Source organism: Crinia signifera, chromosome 2 (assembly GCF_055691185.1).
Source record: "Crinia signifera chromosome 2, ASM5569118v1, whole genome shotgun sequence".
Lineage (NCBI taxonomy): Eukaryota > Metazoa > Chordata > Amphibia > Anura > Myobatrachidae > Crinia > Crinia signifera.
This window is the reverse complement of record NC_139218.1, coordinates 237,948,941-237,967,067: the sequence shown is the minus strand read 5'-3', so window position 1 is coordinate 237,967,067 and position 18,127 is coordinate 237,948,941. Positions and strand designations below refer to the sequence as shown.

The window sequence follows — 18,127 nt, the reverse complement described above, 5'->3', positions numbered from 1 at the left end:
TCATCCCCTAACTCAGTTAAAGTATGTATTAAAAAGTGTCAGTTAGAAGCGATTTAGTGCGATTTAATAAGGAAAAAGTGCATTTTTTAGTAACGAAAATGTGCGATTTTTCATAATGATAATGTGCGATTTTTTTTAGACGTGTGATTTTTAAGACGTAAAAGTGTGTGGTATTTAGTTGGGGGTCCCCCCTCCTATGCATAACCAGCCCCAGGCTCTTGAGCCGGATCTGGTTTCAAAAATACGGGGGTGGAAAAAGTGTAGGGTGTCCCCCTGTATTTGTGAAACCAGCCCCGGACTTTTGGAACCAGCACCAGGCTCCAACAGCCCACAGTGTCATGCCACAGCAGGGGGACACTTTTTACCGCAAGGTGCCCCGGGCGTACCATGCTCACCTTGGCTGGTCATCCCTGGACGGGGTAGCTGGGGGGGGGGACCCCCTCAATAAAGGGGGTCCCGTCCCCCCAGTGTTGTCCCCAGCATCCCTATGTGGTGGATGCCAGGCTGATACATGTAAAATAAAATAAAAAAAATATGGCTTTTTACAGTCGAACTACAAGTCCCAGAAGGCCTCCCTACATGCTGGGACTTGGCATGCAGAGCATTAATGGGCCCCCTTGGACTTGTAGTTCATTAGTGAGCAGCCTGGGGATGGTTATGCTCAGGAGGGGGTACCCCACGCCATTTTTTATTTTATTTTAACTTTTAAACATTTAAGACCGAACCATGCACATATCTCAATGACCTGTGCATGGTTCTGTCAAATTTGTCAGTCAGAACCTGGTTTATTTTTTTTGTGATTTACCAAAAATCGCACCTTATTACATTTAAGAATTGTATACTTTATAATGGCTACAAGAAAAGATGTGTGTTTTCAAACAACAGTGCAGAATTACAAGGTACAGCAGCAGTGGCATAGCTGCCTTGCGGCAAACCCTGCGGTGGCGGAAAGGCGCTGAGTAATGTGGGCGCCAGGGTCTGTGGGAGCTATGCCGCGTTCGTGGCCGGGAGCCGGGACCTACTTTGTCTGTGTCCCGGCGCTCCCAGCCTCCTCCTTGCTCCTTATGACAAAATGTCCCTCAAAAATGGCCGCCCCCTTACAGCAGACCGTTTTGAAGGATGCTAGAGGAGGCCACTGCTGCCCCCTCTAGCATCCTTCAAAACGGTCTGCTGTAAGGGGGCGGCCATTTTTTTAGGGACATTTTGTCATAAGGAGTCGGAGCCCGGAGGAGGCTAGGAGTGCAAAGTAGATCTGCAGTCCCGAATGCCAGCCACGAACGCGGACAGGAAAGACGGGGGAGCCCCCCTCCCACCAACATTTTGCGGCGAGGGGGGGTGCAAAATTTGGCGCTACGCCACTGTACAGCAGCTTGTGAGAAACACCAAGTGTCTTGTCAAACAAACACTCAAATTTGTGGAAGTCTTAAAGGTATAGGGTATTGTGAAACCACACAGGGCTACCCTTGCTTGTTTACCCCAAAATAGTTCATTGAAAGTTATGTATTTCTATTAAGTAATGGTCCAATAATATTCAGGTCTGGTGAGTACCTAGAATGACATAAATTATATCCCCTTTCCCAGATATTTGAGATTAGATGGTTGGGGATATATATACCCCCAACCATCTAATCCCAAATATCTGGGAAAGGGGATATCATACTTTATAATGGGAAAACATCTGCATGCGAATAGAAGTGTGACCAAAAATCAGCAGGTCAAAATTTGCAAATTTCACAGCAAAATGTGTTTTTTACCGCAATTCACACCCTATTAAATGTGCGATTTTTGGAAAACATGCAAATTCGACCATTTTTGAACAAAAATCGCACATGTCTAAAAAATTGCACCCTATTACATTTTGCCCCAGATGTTATTATATACTGTGCTGTGATACAATATTTTTTTTCTTACCAAAGAAAAGCATATTGCTCTATTGTGTTCCTGTATGGTAGTCTCAAGTGTCAACTAATGATATACAGTAATTTAGTCACTTGGGGTTCATTTATATTTGTAAGGAACCGCATAACCGTAAGGAAGAGGCTGTAATTTTGTATAGTTAAAATTCAAATGTAGTAGGAGGCGTCTATAGGAGAAATACAATTCATGAATGCATTGTGAGATCCAAGTGTTTTGTCTGAGGATGTAGTGCTAGGAAAGCAGCCTCTGATCACCGGTCAGTCTGGCTGTAGGGTCCAGACAACTGGATCCTGTAAGTCTGCACCCCATAATACAGACCCTGGACCCTATCCTGCCCACAAAACAATGAAGGTTGCCTCTCTCCAACAACTGCAGCATTTCAATTATACTGCGATCGGCGCAGACCCACGTCCATTGGGTTTTTATGTACAAATCTGAAATTAGTCCATCATTTTGTAGGAAAATTCACATATGCAGTAGTACTTGGTAGTCACCGTATTTAGAATAATACTTTCATAAAACAAGACACAAATGAATTCTTACTTTTCTCTTTCAATCTCCAGTGATAACCTCTTGTAGTCTGTATCTACTTCTTGCCGCAGTGTCTTATTATCAGATCCCCCTTCTATCGTATTCTGCAGATTAATTTTTGTGGATGGCTAAAATAAAATAAAGTACAATTATATTAACAGCTATAGGACATAATTGAATATGTCATTGTCATTACATTACAAAACATTGAAAAAAATCAAACATATTGTGTGATAAAAGCACTATTATAAGTGATAAATGGGAGGTATATTTGTCCCAGGTTTTTGACATATGTTATTTAAACCTCCAGGAAATGTATTTTCTGCTAAACAGACTTGATTAGAGTTTGGGCTTTTACTAAAAGCCATATAAGGGGTCCTGGGGTTATGGGTGTGATAGAGAAGGAAGGGCTCCATCATGAGGCCCATTTTCAGTATTTAGTCCTTCAACAGGCTAATTAGTGCCTGCACCTGTAAGAGGCTGATATGGGCTGTGTTAGGGTTTGGCTCAGGGTTAGGGATGGCCATCGACCATCGATTATTTGAAATCATCGATGGTTCATGGCCAATGTCGAATACTTTTGACATCGATGGGGGAGAACCAGATGGTTTCCCTCCATCGATGGAACACCAAAACGATGTTTTGCTTTTTTTTGTTTTTCAAAGTGCCGGGATACGGAGCATAGCTCCGCCCCCCGACACCCTCGAAGCCCCGCCCCGTGTTTCGATTGGCCCACAGACCAAATCAAGCAAACACAATGGCTGACCATCAATATGTCAAAATATCGATGGTCAGCCATTGCATAGTTTAGCACTATCGATGGCCAGTTGCAGAATTGCCATCAATGGTAACCATCTATGTCAATTGCAACAATGGCCATCCCTACTCAGGGTCTCACGTCCTGGGGAAACAGGCAGCAGGCCTGTAAAACAGCATCATTCAGCTCAAAATCACCCAGTGTGTATGGGCCTTTTAGTCTGTTTGTGTTAGGGGCATTAAGTACTAGCACTCTGACACAGGGAATCTGTTATGTTCCTTTAATGTGCAAATGGGCTAGGATAACGTTATGTTATGCTTTTATACTGCATAATAAAAACTAGCCACGGCTAGCTTGCACGAAAACCTGGGACTGATGTGCGGTTTTCCTGGCTGCTGTGTGTTTGGAGGTGACCATGTACTCCGGGTCTCCTCACAGATGTCAACAAAGGTTGGTTAATCTGGAAATTTGTTTTGGTAAACAGAAGATGCCCATGAATCCAGGATGCCCCTTAGAAAAATATGTATGTTTATTTTTATTGATAACATTTTCTCTTTACTCACTTCAATTTAGAAGGTTTATAAAAGGTTGCACTCTATAGGTCCCAGGACACCCAGAGCCCCCTCAAAGTCACACTGTTACAGGAGTTAAAACAGAACATGACAAGTCTACTCACGGGCTTGCAAACAGTCCCCAGTTCTAGGAGCCTTTGCTTTGCTATCTGCTCGGCTTCTCTGGCTTTGTTCAGGTCCTGTTCTAAAAGCTCTGCTTCCTTAGCTCTGCCAATAAAACAAACTGGCAATGTGATTTGATGTGTTTTGTTCATGGGGGCTAATTACTGAGGAAGCAACTGCCATGTGCACCAAAAGCTATAGGAGAATGGCATGGCCTTACATACTGTTGCTACCACCTATTCTGCCTCCGACCCTGCTTCCTCTGCCATCTCTGAGCATTGCAGAATAGCTCGCTGGTTGCAGTCAGCAGGGTGCTGCATCTGACCTCCCTGTGTAATAACCATCTGCAGCCTTCAATGCTTTGCATGCAAATTGACAATCTATCCCGCCAAATTGTTACTCTATACAGAGGAGAAGGTTTTACATTGCTCTCTTTTCATAGGAAGTGCATGCTGGGTATGTGCTGATATAGGGGACTGAATGGAGGATTGATGGAGCAGTTACTAGAAAACATATGTAGATGATGCTATGCGGGACTAAAATCATGATAATATGGGCACTGATGTGAGGGATTATAGTTATATGAGGGGAAGATTATGATATGGGGGTCGGTGATAACTGTGATGCTATATGGGATTTGCAGTGGGTGGAAAAAATGCCAGTACAATAATAAATAACTGTTAAATAGGGGAATATCTGATTGATCTATAGTTATTTAGAGCACTGTCTTGCTCAATATAATACGGCAGCCTTTGGCTGCTTGTTTGCTGAAATGCCAACTTCTATTGGAGATATTCCAATAATTATTGATCACTTTCTGTCTTAGTCTTTCATTTTGTTACTGGTATACAAATAAAGGATATCTTTCCTGTAGTTGAAGATAATTTAACAAGACACCTATGCAATGTTATACAGAGAACATAACTTAAACCACTAAGGCAGTTTAAGAGAGGAAAGGGCCCCATGGCACCCACCCTACTTCCTAATGACTTGAACAAATCTGTATTGCCAGCAGCCACCAGACTTCAGAGGGTCAAGAAAGTGTATATGGGTACATAGTGTGCAGAGTGGACTTCCTTGGACCCAGAGGGCCTTATGCCCTGTACACCTTCCTCCCATTAGAGGAACACCAGTGGCTGCTTCCCTTGTTACCTATAATTTTTTTTATAAAGCATCAGATAAATCTTTGGAAGTTTCAGTTGAGCAGCTGTAGAGACATTAAGTACATATTTCTGGGTTGACACATTTTTATTTTCAGTATATTTATTTACAATTTATTTTATTATTATGTAGTATAATAAAGAAACCCACTGTTCACCTCCTATCAGAATCCTTGAGCAGTTTCATAGTGATCATATCAGACTCCCTCATCTTTTTCTCCATCATCAGCATCTCTTCCTTACTCTTCAGGACCGCCATCTCCAGGCGCTGCCGCTCCTGTCTGGCCTCTACTGCATCCTGAGCTAGAAGCTTTGCTTCATCCTCTGCAATCTGAACCTTCTCAGCCATCAACTCAGCTGCCTCATTAGACCGGAGCTACAGACCATATCAAACAACACAGTATTGTGAGCCTACACATATTCTATGAAACAAGGCTTTTCACTGCTGCATGAAGTCACATGAGGACTTTAGAAGTAAACCCACTCCTTGGACTGTATTAAAGTTAACAATTCCAGGTAGATCCGGTAGGAGAGTACTGGTTTGCAATGGATTTGTCCACTTACAAGAGCATCATTTGCTTGTCTTGCTTCCTCCTCCAGCTGAAACAGCCTTCTCTCTAGCTCCTCTTTAGCTCTCTCTGCCTCTTCTCTCAGCTGTTTCTCAATCACCAGTCTGTCATGTTCTTTCTAATAAACCAATGACTGTTAATATTTCTATAGTGTACAACATTGCATTACATACTTATACTGAATACCAAGAGCATAACTTAAAGTTTATACAACAGTACTGATTTTGAAGTTCAAGGAGCATATGATTTGCAGCACAAATGTAGTTCAACGCGTTTCTCTGGGTTAAAATATCCCAGATTCCTCGGGATCATACAAAAGTATGACAGCTATGTAGAAAGGGATTAAAGTAGAAGAGACGCAAGCCTAACTCCTACATAATTGCATTGCCATACTTTCCACAGCGCTTAATGTTTTCTGCTATATAGGTCCCATCTGATATGGGTTGGGTTATATTAGGAACCAAAGCTGCAGGCGCAGATGGATTTGCAACTCCCCCCCACTCTCTTCCCCTCATTTGGCAATTACAATGCTACTGCTCACATTGCAATCACATGGGATGCATATACATTTTACAGCAAGTAAATTACATAATTTAGAATTGCGAGAATGTGAGCCATTGGTAAATACCTTTTTCCTGGCTTTTTCGTCCTTGGCTTGTGCTTTAATTTGCTGCATCTCAAGTGAGTCCACCTTTCTTTTAGTCAGGAACAAATTATGGTTTCCAATGCATAGGTTCAAAATCTAGTGATAAATACATGGTATAACTGTAGTATGCATTGTAATAATGGCATATTGATGAGCGTTAACCATTCATAAAAATACAACTGATTGATAATAATAGATACAGTTATACTAAAGAAATTAAAACAGTTATTTGTTTAGCTTGTCATTTCTATACAACTGATATACGCAGGTAACCTACTAGCTATTTGGCTGTATAATAATAACAGTTATATTTACATATCATTCACCTCTGTCCCATTCTGCGGTGGAGCCTACCTACCAAATTGGCACACAGTGGAGTTAATTTCATTGAAGACCAATAAAGCTGCCATTATATTTTTGGAGTGTGGGAAGAATCTAGAGCATTTTTTAATATAACTCACATAAATAGAAAGAGAACATGTAAACTCGACCTGAAAAAGGCCAGGCTTAGAAAAGGCCACATGGCTGCTCAGCTTTTGCAGAAGGCCCAGGCATTCAGAAAATACATGGGCCCGACACAACTCTTGAAGGTCGATGGTTGATGGTAAAACCATTGAGCATTAACAAGATGCATCTGCACATGTGCAATACAGCAAAGCAATGGGACCTTCCTCCTCCATGGTAAAACCATTGAACATTGGGAGAAAAACACTGATGTTTGAAAACCGTTCATGGTAAATGACTGTCCCTAATCTCTTGGGGCACACACTTCTGCTATTGTGGAAATGTTAAAACTGCTGCATGGCATGACGTGATGTGTAGTTCTACAACTGCTGGAGGGAAGCATGTTGAGCAACCCAGGATAAAACACGAATGAGAATATTGTAGGGTTCTGGTTGGCTTTTCATTCATTTGAACAATGTACCCTCTCCTCCTGTAGTCTGGGGGTTTTAGGAAAACGGCTACAAAAAAATGCTGTGGTACTTGTGTATTATCACAGCGCCCATCGCATCGCATACCACTAATTAAGGTATGCGATGGCATGCGATGGACCCGATTTCAGCCTTTTTTCCGGGCTGAGTATACAATTTTAAAATCGGGTCACATCGCATGCCATTACAATGGCATGCTATGCGTTGCGACGCGATTTGCCATTGAGTCCCATGTTAAATGGCACCCCCAGACCCGATTTTTAATTGTATACCCACCCTGATGGGTAATAAATATGTTAAATGCCCCCACATTGTTAACGGCCCCCCACTATCAACGCCAACCCGAAGCGTGGCGAGCATAGTGAGCCCGCGAGGGGTGGCGGTACACGTCCTCTGACTTTTTTAATACCCCCACTATCCATGTCGGTGTGGAGTTGATTTTATAAAGTGTGGCGAGCGCAGCGAGCCACCGAGCCCGAAGTGTGGCGAGCGCAGCGAGCCCCGCGTGGGGACGCACATTACTTCACAGGTATACGCATCCCCTCGCCACGCTTCGTGCTCAGTGGCTCGCTGCGCTCGCCACACTTTATAAAATCAACTCCACGCCGACGTGGATAGTGGGGGTATAAAAAGGTCAGAGGACGAGTACCGCCGCCCCTAGCGGGCTCGCTGCGCTCGCCACGCTTCGGGTTGGCGTTCATAGTGGGGTGGTGTTCTCAATGACCCATGAGAGTGGGTATACAATTAAAAATCGGGTCTAGGGGGGCATTTAACATGGTAATAAGGCATCTGGGTGCCTGTACAATGAAAAATCGGGTGAAATCGCATTGCATCGCATGCGATCATATCGCATGCGATGCGACGCGATTTTTCATTGTACAATGCCCTACGATGGAAATCGGGGGGCACCGTGATAATACATAAGTACCAATGCTGTTATAAATCCATACTTTGGGAAAAAGTAAACCTATGGTGGTGTCAATATAGAATTGATACAGCAACACTTTGATTAGAGCCAGTATCAAACACAGGTTGTTAAATGGGGGGTTTCCAAATAATTGGTTGCACACCAATGAGAAAAAAGAAACTGAATAAATCACAAATATACACTTTGTGTAAAAAATAAATAAGTAACATTTGGGCATACCCCTTTCCCCATAAAGAGAAGGCACAGCCACTATCATTCCCACCTACACCTACTTCCTTAGACAGACAGCACCATCAACCCCCTCCCCCCCTAGGCAGACAACAAAGAGACCATCATATTCTCAGACATCACAGTCGTAAAATGATTTACATCCCCCTCACACACAAGCACAACCATAGGGAGACTTCGCAGCCCCCTTTCACACCCCTAGACAGATATCACAGGCAGATTCTTGACCCCACCAGCACCTCACCCCATGCACACACCCATAGGTAGACATCACAGTCCAATTCATTCCCCCCAGCACCCCCACTTCATTTACACCCCTAGACAGATATCACAGGCAAATTCTTGACCCCACCAGAATCCCACCCCACGCACGCACACACCTATACACAGACATCACAGGAAAATATATCCCCTCTAGCACACACACACCTTTAGGCAGACATCACAGGCATAAAATCAATTACACACACACACCCCTCACACACACACACACACACACGCACACCCATAGGCAGACTTCACAGGCCAATTTACCCCCCCCCCCCAGCACCCTCCTTTCCACACCTCTAGGCAGACACCACAGGAAAATGCATGACCCCATCACACACACACACACACACACATATTCATAGGCAGACATCACAGGCAAATATATCCCCGCTCGCATGTAGAGCTATAATGAAATCTGCCAGCCGCATGTCCTCTCACCTCAGTGCTGCACAGTACAGAGACTTGTGTCAATCTCAGTACTTGGAACACAGCACCGCTACCTCCTCTCAGGTTCTACAAAAAAAGATCAGCCAGAGAGGAGCTACTCCCCCTACCTGCCAGTGGCTGTCTCTCAATGTGGCACATGCTGCAGCCACGCACAAAGGGAGTCACACACACAGACTGCTGCTCAGCTCAGATGCTGAAACGGAGTACAAGAAGATCAGTGTGATACATTGGCGGCCAGTGGGGGTTTCTAGTTACACAGAAACCCCCCTGCATGCGCGTATGTGGGACATAGTGAGCGTGGCTGGTACTGAGGATATGGCCTAATGTATGGAGGCATATTTATGCCTCCTTACAATTCACAGGGGTACCCCTGTGCCTCTCAGCCCGAAGCAGATCAATGGAAGTAAATTTTTTTACTAAAGCTGTACACGGAGATCCCTAAAAACGCCTATCGTACATACACACAAACTTGCTCTTGCGATGGTTAAACAGGCACATGGAGATGGTCCATCTTATGGGCGTATTATATGATGCAGGGAACTTGTTAATAATGTCACCTTGGCCCTTATTCTAATCGGTGCGTACTTTCCCGAATTCTTACGGTGCGGTCCGCACGCCACGCTGTGCGGTGGCGTACGGCCAACGTCCGTAGAAACGCCCACGTGCCCTCCGCATTCGGACGGACACACTCTTTAAGAACAGGGCCCTTGTGTTTTCCATCAACATAAATAGTCAATTTTATTTATTACTTACCAGTTTATTCACTTTATGGTCTCTAGAATAGAATTTGAAAGCTTCAGCTTTTTTGTCCACCGGAGTAAATTTTAACTGAAAGGATAAAGTAATTATAAACAATAATAACATAATTTTACCATTTCTAATGAATTCGCCAGGTGCTATGATTTTAGCCCAGAGAGCCGTCACTTATCAGGGATTATGGTTTCCGTGCCTAGTGCTGTGTATATACAGTGCGATTTGCGCTACCGATTTTGACTATATAGTCAAAATCGCATAACATATAGTGCAAATCTCACCTGATTTTTGCAGCACCTGATCCTGATGCGCGGCCCCACGGCATCGGAATCAAATGATGAAATAGACCGTGCAGCACAGTCTATTTCTACTATCTCGGAACAAGGACCATGCTGCTCAATGAAGCATGGCCCAGATTCCCCCCTCCATGCTGTCGCTCCCACCCGGCCAGCCGATGCTGGCACCCCATTGGGTCCCGGCAGCCGCCAAGTTGCATGCGCATCCCATTCTTGGTGAACAATGCGCCGAGATGGAAAGTTCCAAAACAAGTACATTATTCAGCTATTGGGGAGTCCCATTAAGCATGCCATCAAGGACTTGCCACAGCCCGAGCAGGAGCACGTTGTCACCAACCCTGCCACAATTTTGGCTGTGGCTGATCTGATATACAAGCTAATGCTGACCCCACCGGAATATGTTGCACCATGCGAGACACTGCCCTCTGTACATTGCCTTCATCCTGCAATAAATTTATGAAGCATGGTCACCTTCTGCACAAAGAAATTGGATAACCGCTCTTTGCGCTGATCTGGAGGAATCCATCATGCATTTGACCACGCAAAACAACTTTCCAGGAATTAAGATGATGTGAAGTCTTTCTCTACACATGCACAACTGGGAAAACACCATGCCATCTATCAATAAACACATTAACCCACTGCGATTAGATACTGAGTGAATAAATTATTATGACAAGAAATAATCACATAGGATGTCTGACTCATGTAACAGCTAAATTACACAATCTGATGAACTTAAATGAACTTAAATGAATTTAGCAAAATGTCTGCAATAATGAATTGTTTGGTACTTGTGTACGAGCACGGCGCCCACGATATTTGGGCGCACAACATATAATCGCATCGCATGGCATACACCCGATGCACTGCGATGCGATTTAAAATTGTACAAGCCCCCTATACGATTTTTAATTGTATAAGCACCCTAATAGGGGCTTACAATGTTAAATGCACCCCCACGCCACCCCCACTATGAACGTGAACCCGAAGCGTGGCGAGCGCAGCGAGCCCGCGTGGGGCGGCGGTACGCGTCCTATGACCTTTTCATACCCCCACTATCCACGTCGGCATGTAGTTGATTTTATATAGTGTGGCGAGCGCAGCGAGCCACTGAGCCCGAAGCGTGGCAAGCGGACGCATATTACTTTACATGTATTCCGCGTCCCCTCGCATGCTTCGGGCTCGGTGGCTCGCTGCGCTCGCCACACTATATAAAATCAACTACATGCCGACGTGGATAGTGGGGGCATGAAAAGGTCATAGGACGCGTACCGCCGCCCCTCGCGCTTCGGGTTCACGTTCATAGTGGGGGTGGCGTGGGGGTGCATTTAACATTGTAAGCCCCCATTAGGGTGCTTATACAATTTTAAATCGCATACCGTTGTATATGCGATAGAATGGCATACAATGCCATACAATTCGATGGTATACAATTTAAAATTGTATAACATCGCATCGCATACCATCGCATGCCTTATGGTCTGCGATGCAATGGGCGCCATGCTAGTACACAAGTACCAATTGTTTAAAGGCTGCAGTATACACAAAGTGGACCAGTAGCCAATAAAACGGTCTCTGAGTGTAAATCTGTGTGCAAACAACTCAATATGCTAGCCAATTTTGACTAGATAGTCAAAATTGCCTAGCAAGGTTAGCCAAAATCGCACGGTGTGTACACTGCTTGCGATAGAGATGCACGGCACTGCAGCGTCGCTATCGCCTGGCCAAACAGAATGTGCAGGCAAGGCCATTTTGACTAAGACACACACAGTGAATTTGGGCTATAGCAAAATCACCCATAATCTGTCTATGGGCTTAGTCAAAATTGCCGATGGGCTTACACAAAATTGGCTTAGTCAAAATTGCTTTGCCTGCTTGCTGCGTGTACACCCCTTAAGTCCTTTGGTCAGGACTACTGGATGCTCAAGCAGAAGTGAGAATGGGAAGTCCCACAGAGAAGCAACAGTGCATCAAATTGTGTATAATCTGAATCAGAAACCAATTTAGATGACATCTCACCCAACAAAACACAGCCCAATACATTGTACGGGCTACAGTAGCAGGTCTGTCTGATCAACATTCATTGTCAATGCCTCAACAAAATACTAACCTCAGTATTAGTTTTTACATACATAGCCAACTGCAGAGTGCCAATTCTTAAAGGAAATTTGAAAAGGGGTATGGTACGGTAAAAAGGGTGTGGTCTATCATTTAATGGCACAGCGTTATGCCTATCATTTACGATGAGTAAAGGGAAAGCAGTCACAAAATTCTTGGCCCAAAACAAAACTATTCCTCATCAAATATACCATCCTGTTTATTGTTCATATAATTATTTATTTTTATTTATCAGTCATTTGGTATATTACATTTTTTTTCTATAATTTTAATTGTAGATAACCATATTCGCTACTATTTGCCTATTAGAATATATAATATATAATGATTATCACCCAAGTATATGTTTGCATGATAATACATAGCAACTCACTTTCTTGTAATTGTAAGATATATTTCTGATGTCACTCCATTTGAAAGATTCTAATGGTAATATTTTGTTATTTTTACTGTATATATGGATCCCCTTTGCATTCACACCAAGAAGGATATCAGAATCATTTTTAGCTTCCTGCAAATTAAAGAAATTAAGTTTAGTATTAATAATAACTAGTATAACTATTTATTTTAAAACAATAATTTTATTTGTATTATTAATAGTTTGGAAAAGGGTTATACAATTGATGGTGCAAATAAAGTATATAAAAATGTAAACACTGAAATTACAAATACATGGTACAGATGGCATAGTCCATAAAGAATTTGTATGTATATTCAAAGACCCAGCTGAAAGTCCCATGACAACACAAGCAGCAAAAGGCCGACTGGGCTATCACAGTAAAAAAAATAATAACAGAAAATCAAAACACAATAAAAATAAACTTATGCTTCTTTCACACCGCATAAACGGCAATTCAAAACGTTTTTAAAAATGGGTCAGACAGCCTTAACCCTTTTCACACCACATATCTTAAATTGTATATTACCCGTTTAAGTGCGGTCTGGAAGGGGTATTACTGTTTCAATGCCGTTTTGCCCCATCACATTACACAGGGACACTGGTTTTCTTAAACCGGTAAATTCAAAACGGACCTTTCACACCGCACATCTTACCGTTTTGAAATAACGGTAACAATCTGCATTTTACCTGGTAATAAGTGCGGTCTTAAGTTGGGGTATAAGGGTTCTTGAGAAGAGTCCAGGGAGAGGGGAACATTGAAATACCATGAGGACCATACTTTGTGATATGTACTCACAGTATTATTTTGCAGACTTGTAATGTACTCTGTAATTGAAGCGACAAAATGGACACGGGCATGGACGGCATTCAACGAAGGTGCTTCCAAGCATTTCCAAAAGTTTGGCGATCAAGGATTTGGTGGCATTACATATGTGAACTATAAATTTATCTTGGTGTTTGCTAACAGATTGAACAGAGGCATTCAGGAGTGCCACCGAGATATCATCCGGCAGAGGTTGGCCTAATATCCTCAACAACAGTGGTTCCAGGATGTTTTTATAAGTGGGCAAGACCACCAAGTGTGGAGGAATGTACCCTATTCACCACAGTTTTCCAACAGAAGCGTGAGGATGTTGGGAAATTTAGTGAAGTTTAGCCGATATCAAGTACCATCTTGTATAGACCTTGTAGGATAACTCTCTAATAGCCACAATACAAGATTTAGCAGTTCTTGACGGAAAGGTCTGCTTCCCATGCTAGTTCATGGGGTAACCTGGCAAGAGGAGTTGGGGCCAGTATAGAGTGGTATATAACAGAAATGTATGTGACCTCTTTGACCAACAGAGTATGTACAAAGGCATTCAAATTGAGAGAGCATCTAAGCTTACTTGTAGGGAATTGAGAATTAACAAAACACATAAGATATTGGTATTGACATGAAGCAGGGATTTAGCAATGAGTTTTAAGGTCAGTAAACGAAAACTGAGAAAATTCATCCTTCTCGTGTTTGAACCTGTCAATTTGTATCTTTTGCCAAAAACTGGCCAAAAGGTCTGCTGTTTCCTGTGGGAAATACAGGATGGTTCCATATAGGGGACATAAATAGTATAACTAAATTTGTCTGTTACTAGATGTAACATATTAAGTTATCAATAAAACTATATAAAACTTACATGTAAGGTTAATTTTCATACATTGTATAAGGCATCCGTGGGTTAAATAAAAGGAAACACAGGTACATTTTTGCATATTTATAAGAGCCATGTTGCCAAATTCATTCTGAACTGAAGATATATAATCAAACCTGTAAACCTCAATAAAAGTGTGTAACCCCTTTGCTAAGCCTATTTTGGCACCTTTTTTTATCTAGAGGACTTTGAATTTCCTAAAACATCTATTATATTGTATGCTTATTTCTTCTCACAAGGCAAAGATAAGATGACGAAAGGTGACTTTTAGTTAAATCACAAGAAAGTGGACTAAAAGCAAATGTGTGATTGATTGATTTTTGTAACCACAACCTTTTCTTCTTATTGCCTGACAACTGTAACTCTCAGACAATACCTGGCTGCTTGGAATTTGTTTGTTTTATGCTATACTTGGTAGAATGCTTTTCATTTATGAATAACCATAATAAAATCAGAACAGCGTTAAAACGTCAACTGTACACTTGTGTCCTTTGTACTTTTCTGTTCCCTGGGTTTTCTGGGTTTTTACCACACTTTCAATTGTATCAATTGCTGGCCGCCAAGTTCTCGATGAAGAGGGTGAGGCATGATTTTCTGGCGTTACCCTATTGAAGTCTATGGGCTTTTTTCCACATCCCGCTTTTAATTAAAGCTGGATAATGAGTCCTGAGGGTAATTGAATTAAGAGAAGGCACCACCCATAAAGCCCATTTCGTATTTATTATCTTTAGCCTGAGAGCAGGCTAATTAGTGCCTGCACCTGTAAGTGGCTGATATAGGCTTCGTCAGGCTTGGTTTAGGGTCTCACTACCTGGGGAAACAGACAGCAGTCCTGTTATAAGACACTGGGCCAGATTCTCTAAGCTTCAAAAGTAATAAAATGAAGAGTGATAAACTGCCAGCCAATCAGCTCCTACCTGCCATGTCACAGACATGTGTTTAAAAAATGCCATACAGGACTGATTGGCTGGCTGTTTACAGGGCCGGCGCCACCACTAGGCAAACCTAGGCATTTGCCTAGGGCGCCGGCCACTGGAGGGCGGAAAATGCCGCCCGGGTACCTGTCCTAGCTACGGCGCTGTCTATTTAAAGCTGGCGGCGGAGGCAGCGGGGGTCCCTGCAGTCTATTAAAAATCACAAGCGCTATCCGCCGGGCTATGCGGAAGCGCTTCTAGTGTGAAAACACTGGCAGCCAATCAGCGTGCTGCCAGTGTTTTCACACTAGAAGCGCTTCCGCATAGCCCGGCGGATAGCGCTCGTGGTTTTTAATAGACTGCAGGGACCCCCGCTGCCTCCGCCGCCAGCTTTAAATAGATAGCGCCGAACGCCAGGTACCACCCCCCCCCCCACCCCGGCACCGGGGCGCCCCCAGCCCGACTCGCCTGGGGCGCTCCGGTGCCTTGCACCGGCCCTGGCTGTTTATCACTTTTGAAGCTTAGAGAATCTGGCCCACTGTGGTTTACTGACTGTAAGCATGGAGCATATGCCTGTGTTTGTGGTAGGGACATACTCACCACTCTATGGCCCTTATTCTGGTTGGTGCGGTAATATCCGTGTGCGTTCGTGCCGCCGATGTTTTGTGTCTGCGCATGTGCAGAGGCGTCTCTGCGCATGTGCGAGCGGGGCGTACGGCCAAATCCCGCATGAAATGTGAACACTCCGAACAGGGGGTGGAGAGGGGCGTGAAGGGCTATTTGGGCTCATTACCATATGCATACGCCCCGCGTTTCATGGGCGTTCCCATGCAAACGCTGGGCGTACGTATGGTAATGCGGCTGTGACGCACGTGTAGGGGGCGGACATATGACATCGCCGGATGTCAGCTGCCCGCCCAGATCCCTGCTTTTGCACGGAAAAATGTCCGTGTGGTCTGAGGTTGCGGGAGCTGGTGGACCACTCGGTCCTGCATTCGATGGTCTGCGACCATCGAATGATGGGGGAGGTTCCCTGAGATGGAGGAGGCGTATTCCATGAAAAATACACGTGCGGTCCGTTCGGCCAGCTTCTTAACACGTATGGACGGAGTTGGCGATCCGTATGGAAGGCGAAGTTTCGCACGTACGGTCCTGGCCGCATATTCGGATCCGGCCGCACCGATCAGAATAAGGGCCTATGAGAGGTAAAATAAAAGCTAGCCACGGCTAGATTGCCATTTTCCTGGCTACTGTGTGTTTGGAGTTTCCCATCTACCCCAGGAGAGGGCACCCTGACCCTGATCTCTCATACCACATTAGCCTTGAAAAAGCTACTCTGCGAAGCGTACGCCGGCTAGCGGTGTGCTTGCAGGGTGGCACTTTGTAAACCATATAATACTGTATGTGTAAATCTATGTGAATTATTGCAGAAACTGTGGTAACATATTCCTATATACTTGAGGAAAAAGGCACGCTATTCAAGTAGCGAACGCTGCACGCTTTGTGAGCGTTCAGCACCGTGCCTGCTAGCAGAGAGAGTCAGGGTGCAATATACCGGTGGAACTGTGCCGCTAAAGCATAGCTTACCACTTATACGGCAACTGACTACAGACCCACTCAATCACCGACTGATATATATATATATGTGTGGTGTCCAATCTGGTATACTGTACCAGTTGATATGTACACTGGCAACCTTACACTGACAAAGTGTGCTCGCCGTGTTTATAACAAAGAGTGTATTTAAGACAGCGTTCAGCCATGCACATATGCGATGTCTGATCTGGCACATCACACTAGTTGAGATACACACAGACAATCCTGCACTGTATAAGTGCGCTTGCCGTGTCCCTAACAATCAAGTTGTATTTAAAATTGACATATCAACTGTGTCCAGCTATATACATGTATCTTGTCCTACCTGGCACATTGCACCACGGACAATCCTGCACTGATAAAGTGCGCTCGCTGTGTCCCTGACAAATAATGTGTACTCTAAACTAACATATTAACTGTGTCCAATCACGGATTTATCCCCTGGGGATCTGATAATCATTTGGGCAGTCCATAAGAGATTTATATGAATACTCCTGATACATGTGGTCTGGACGTTATAACTTTGCCGGGTGAATGACAAATAATAAATTCCTCCCTACAACAGGATAATACAAAGGGAGTGAGATATTAGCCTCCTATACATTAAAATCAGTATATCTCTAAGACACCCAGTTGAACTGATATCCCTTCAAATCCAGCACTGGCAACAAATTGTTGCAATTTTCCTCTGCTAATAAAATAGGATACTTTATGTTCTTATAAGTTGCAAATAACTCCCAGGCTACTTAGCCAGTATTAATAGGGAATTCATTTGAACACTATAAACTTAGTACCACAGTCAAAGCAACTTCACTAAATAAAAAATAGTCATTGAGACTACATTAATTTAAAAGGTTTATTACAAATGTGCCACCTGCTCGCCACCTTTTTTTTAAAACACTCCATTTTCTTTGTTGCGTCCTCCTATCACTCCGTGTTAAATGTGTTTTTTATATTTAGCAGCTTTTTTAATAAATACTTATTAAAAGTTAAATTTTAAGCAATTAGGTGCACCACATCAAGGACATACTTTTCTCTCCTCTTGTTTGAAACAGACAGCAGTCCTGTTATAAGACACTGGGCCAGATTCTCTAAGCTTCAAAAGTGATAAAATGGAGAGTGATAAATAGCCAGCCAATCAGCTTCTACCTGCCATGTCACAGACTGTGTTTCAAAAATGTCATACAGGAGCTGATTGGCTGGCTGTTTATCACTCTCTATTTTATCACTTTTGAAGCTTAGAGAATCTAGCCCACTGTGATTTATTGACTGTAAGCATGGAGCATATGCCTGTGTTTGT

At 43.4% G+C, this 18,127-nt stretch overlaps 1 protein-coding gene across 1 annotated transcript in view; it reads right to left on the bottom strand.

The window, feature by feature from the left end:
• LOC146060650 (merlin-like) overlaps positions 1-18,127 on the bottom strand; it is a 91,936-nt gene that overhangs the window by 9,065 nt on the left and 64,744 nt on the right. The window contains exons 9-15 of the mRNA XM_083174077.1: positions 12,603-12,740; positions 9,813-9,887; positions 6,237-6,350; positions 5,604-5,726; positions 5,198-5,415; positions 3,882-3,984; positions 2,461-2,576 (exon numbers count right to left, since the gene is read on the bottom strand). Coding sequence (XP_083030203.1) covers positions 2,461-2,576; positions 3,882-3,984; positions 5,198-5,415; positions 5,604-5,726; positions 6,237-6,350; positions 9,813-9,887; positions 12,603-12,740 — 887 coding nt within the window. The remainder of the gene's footprint in view (positions 1-2,460; positions 2,577-3,881; positions 3,985-5,197; positions 5,416-5,603; positions 5,727-6,236; positions 6,351-9,812; positions 9,888-12,602; positions 12,741-18,127) is intronic.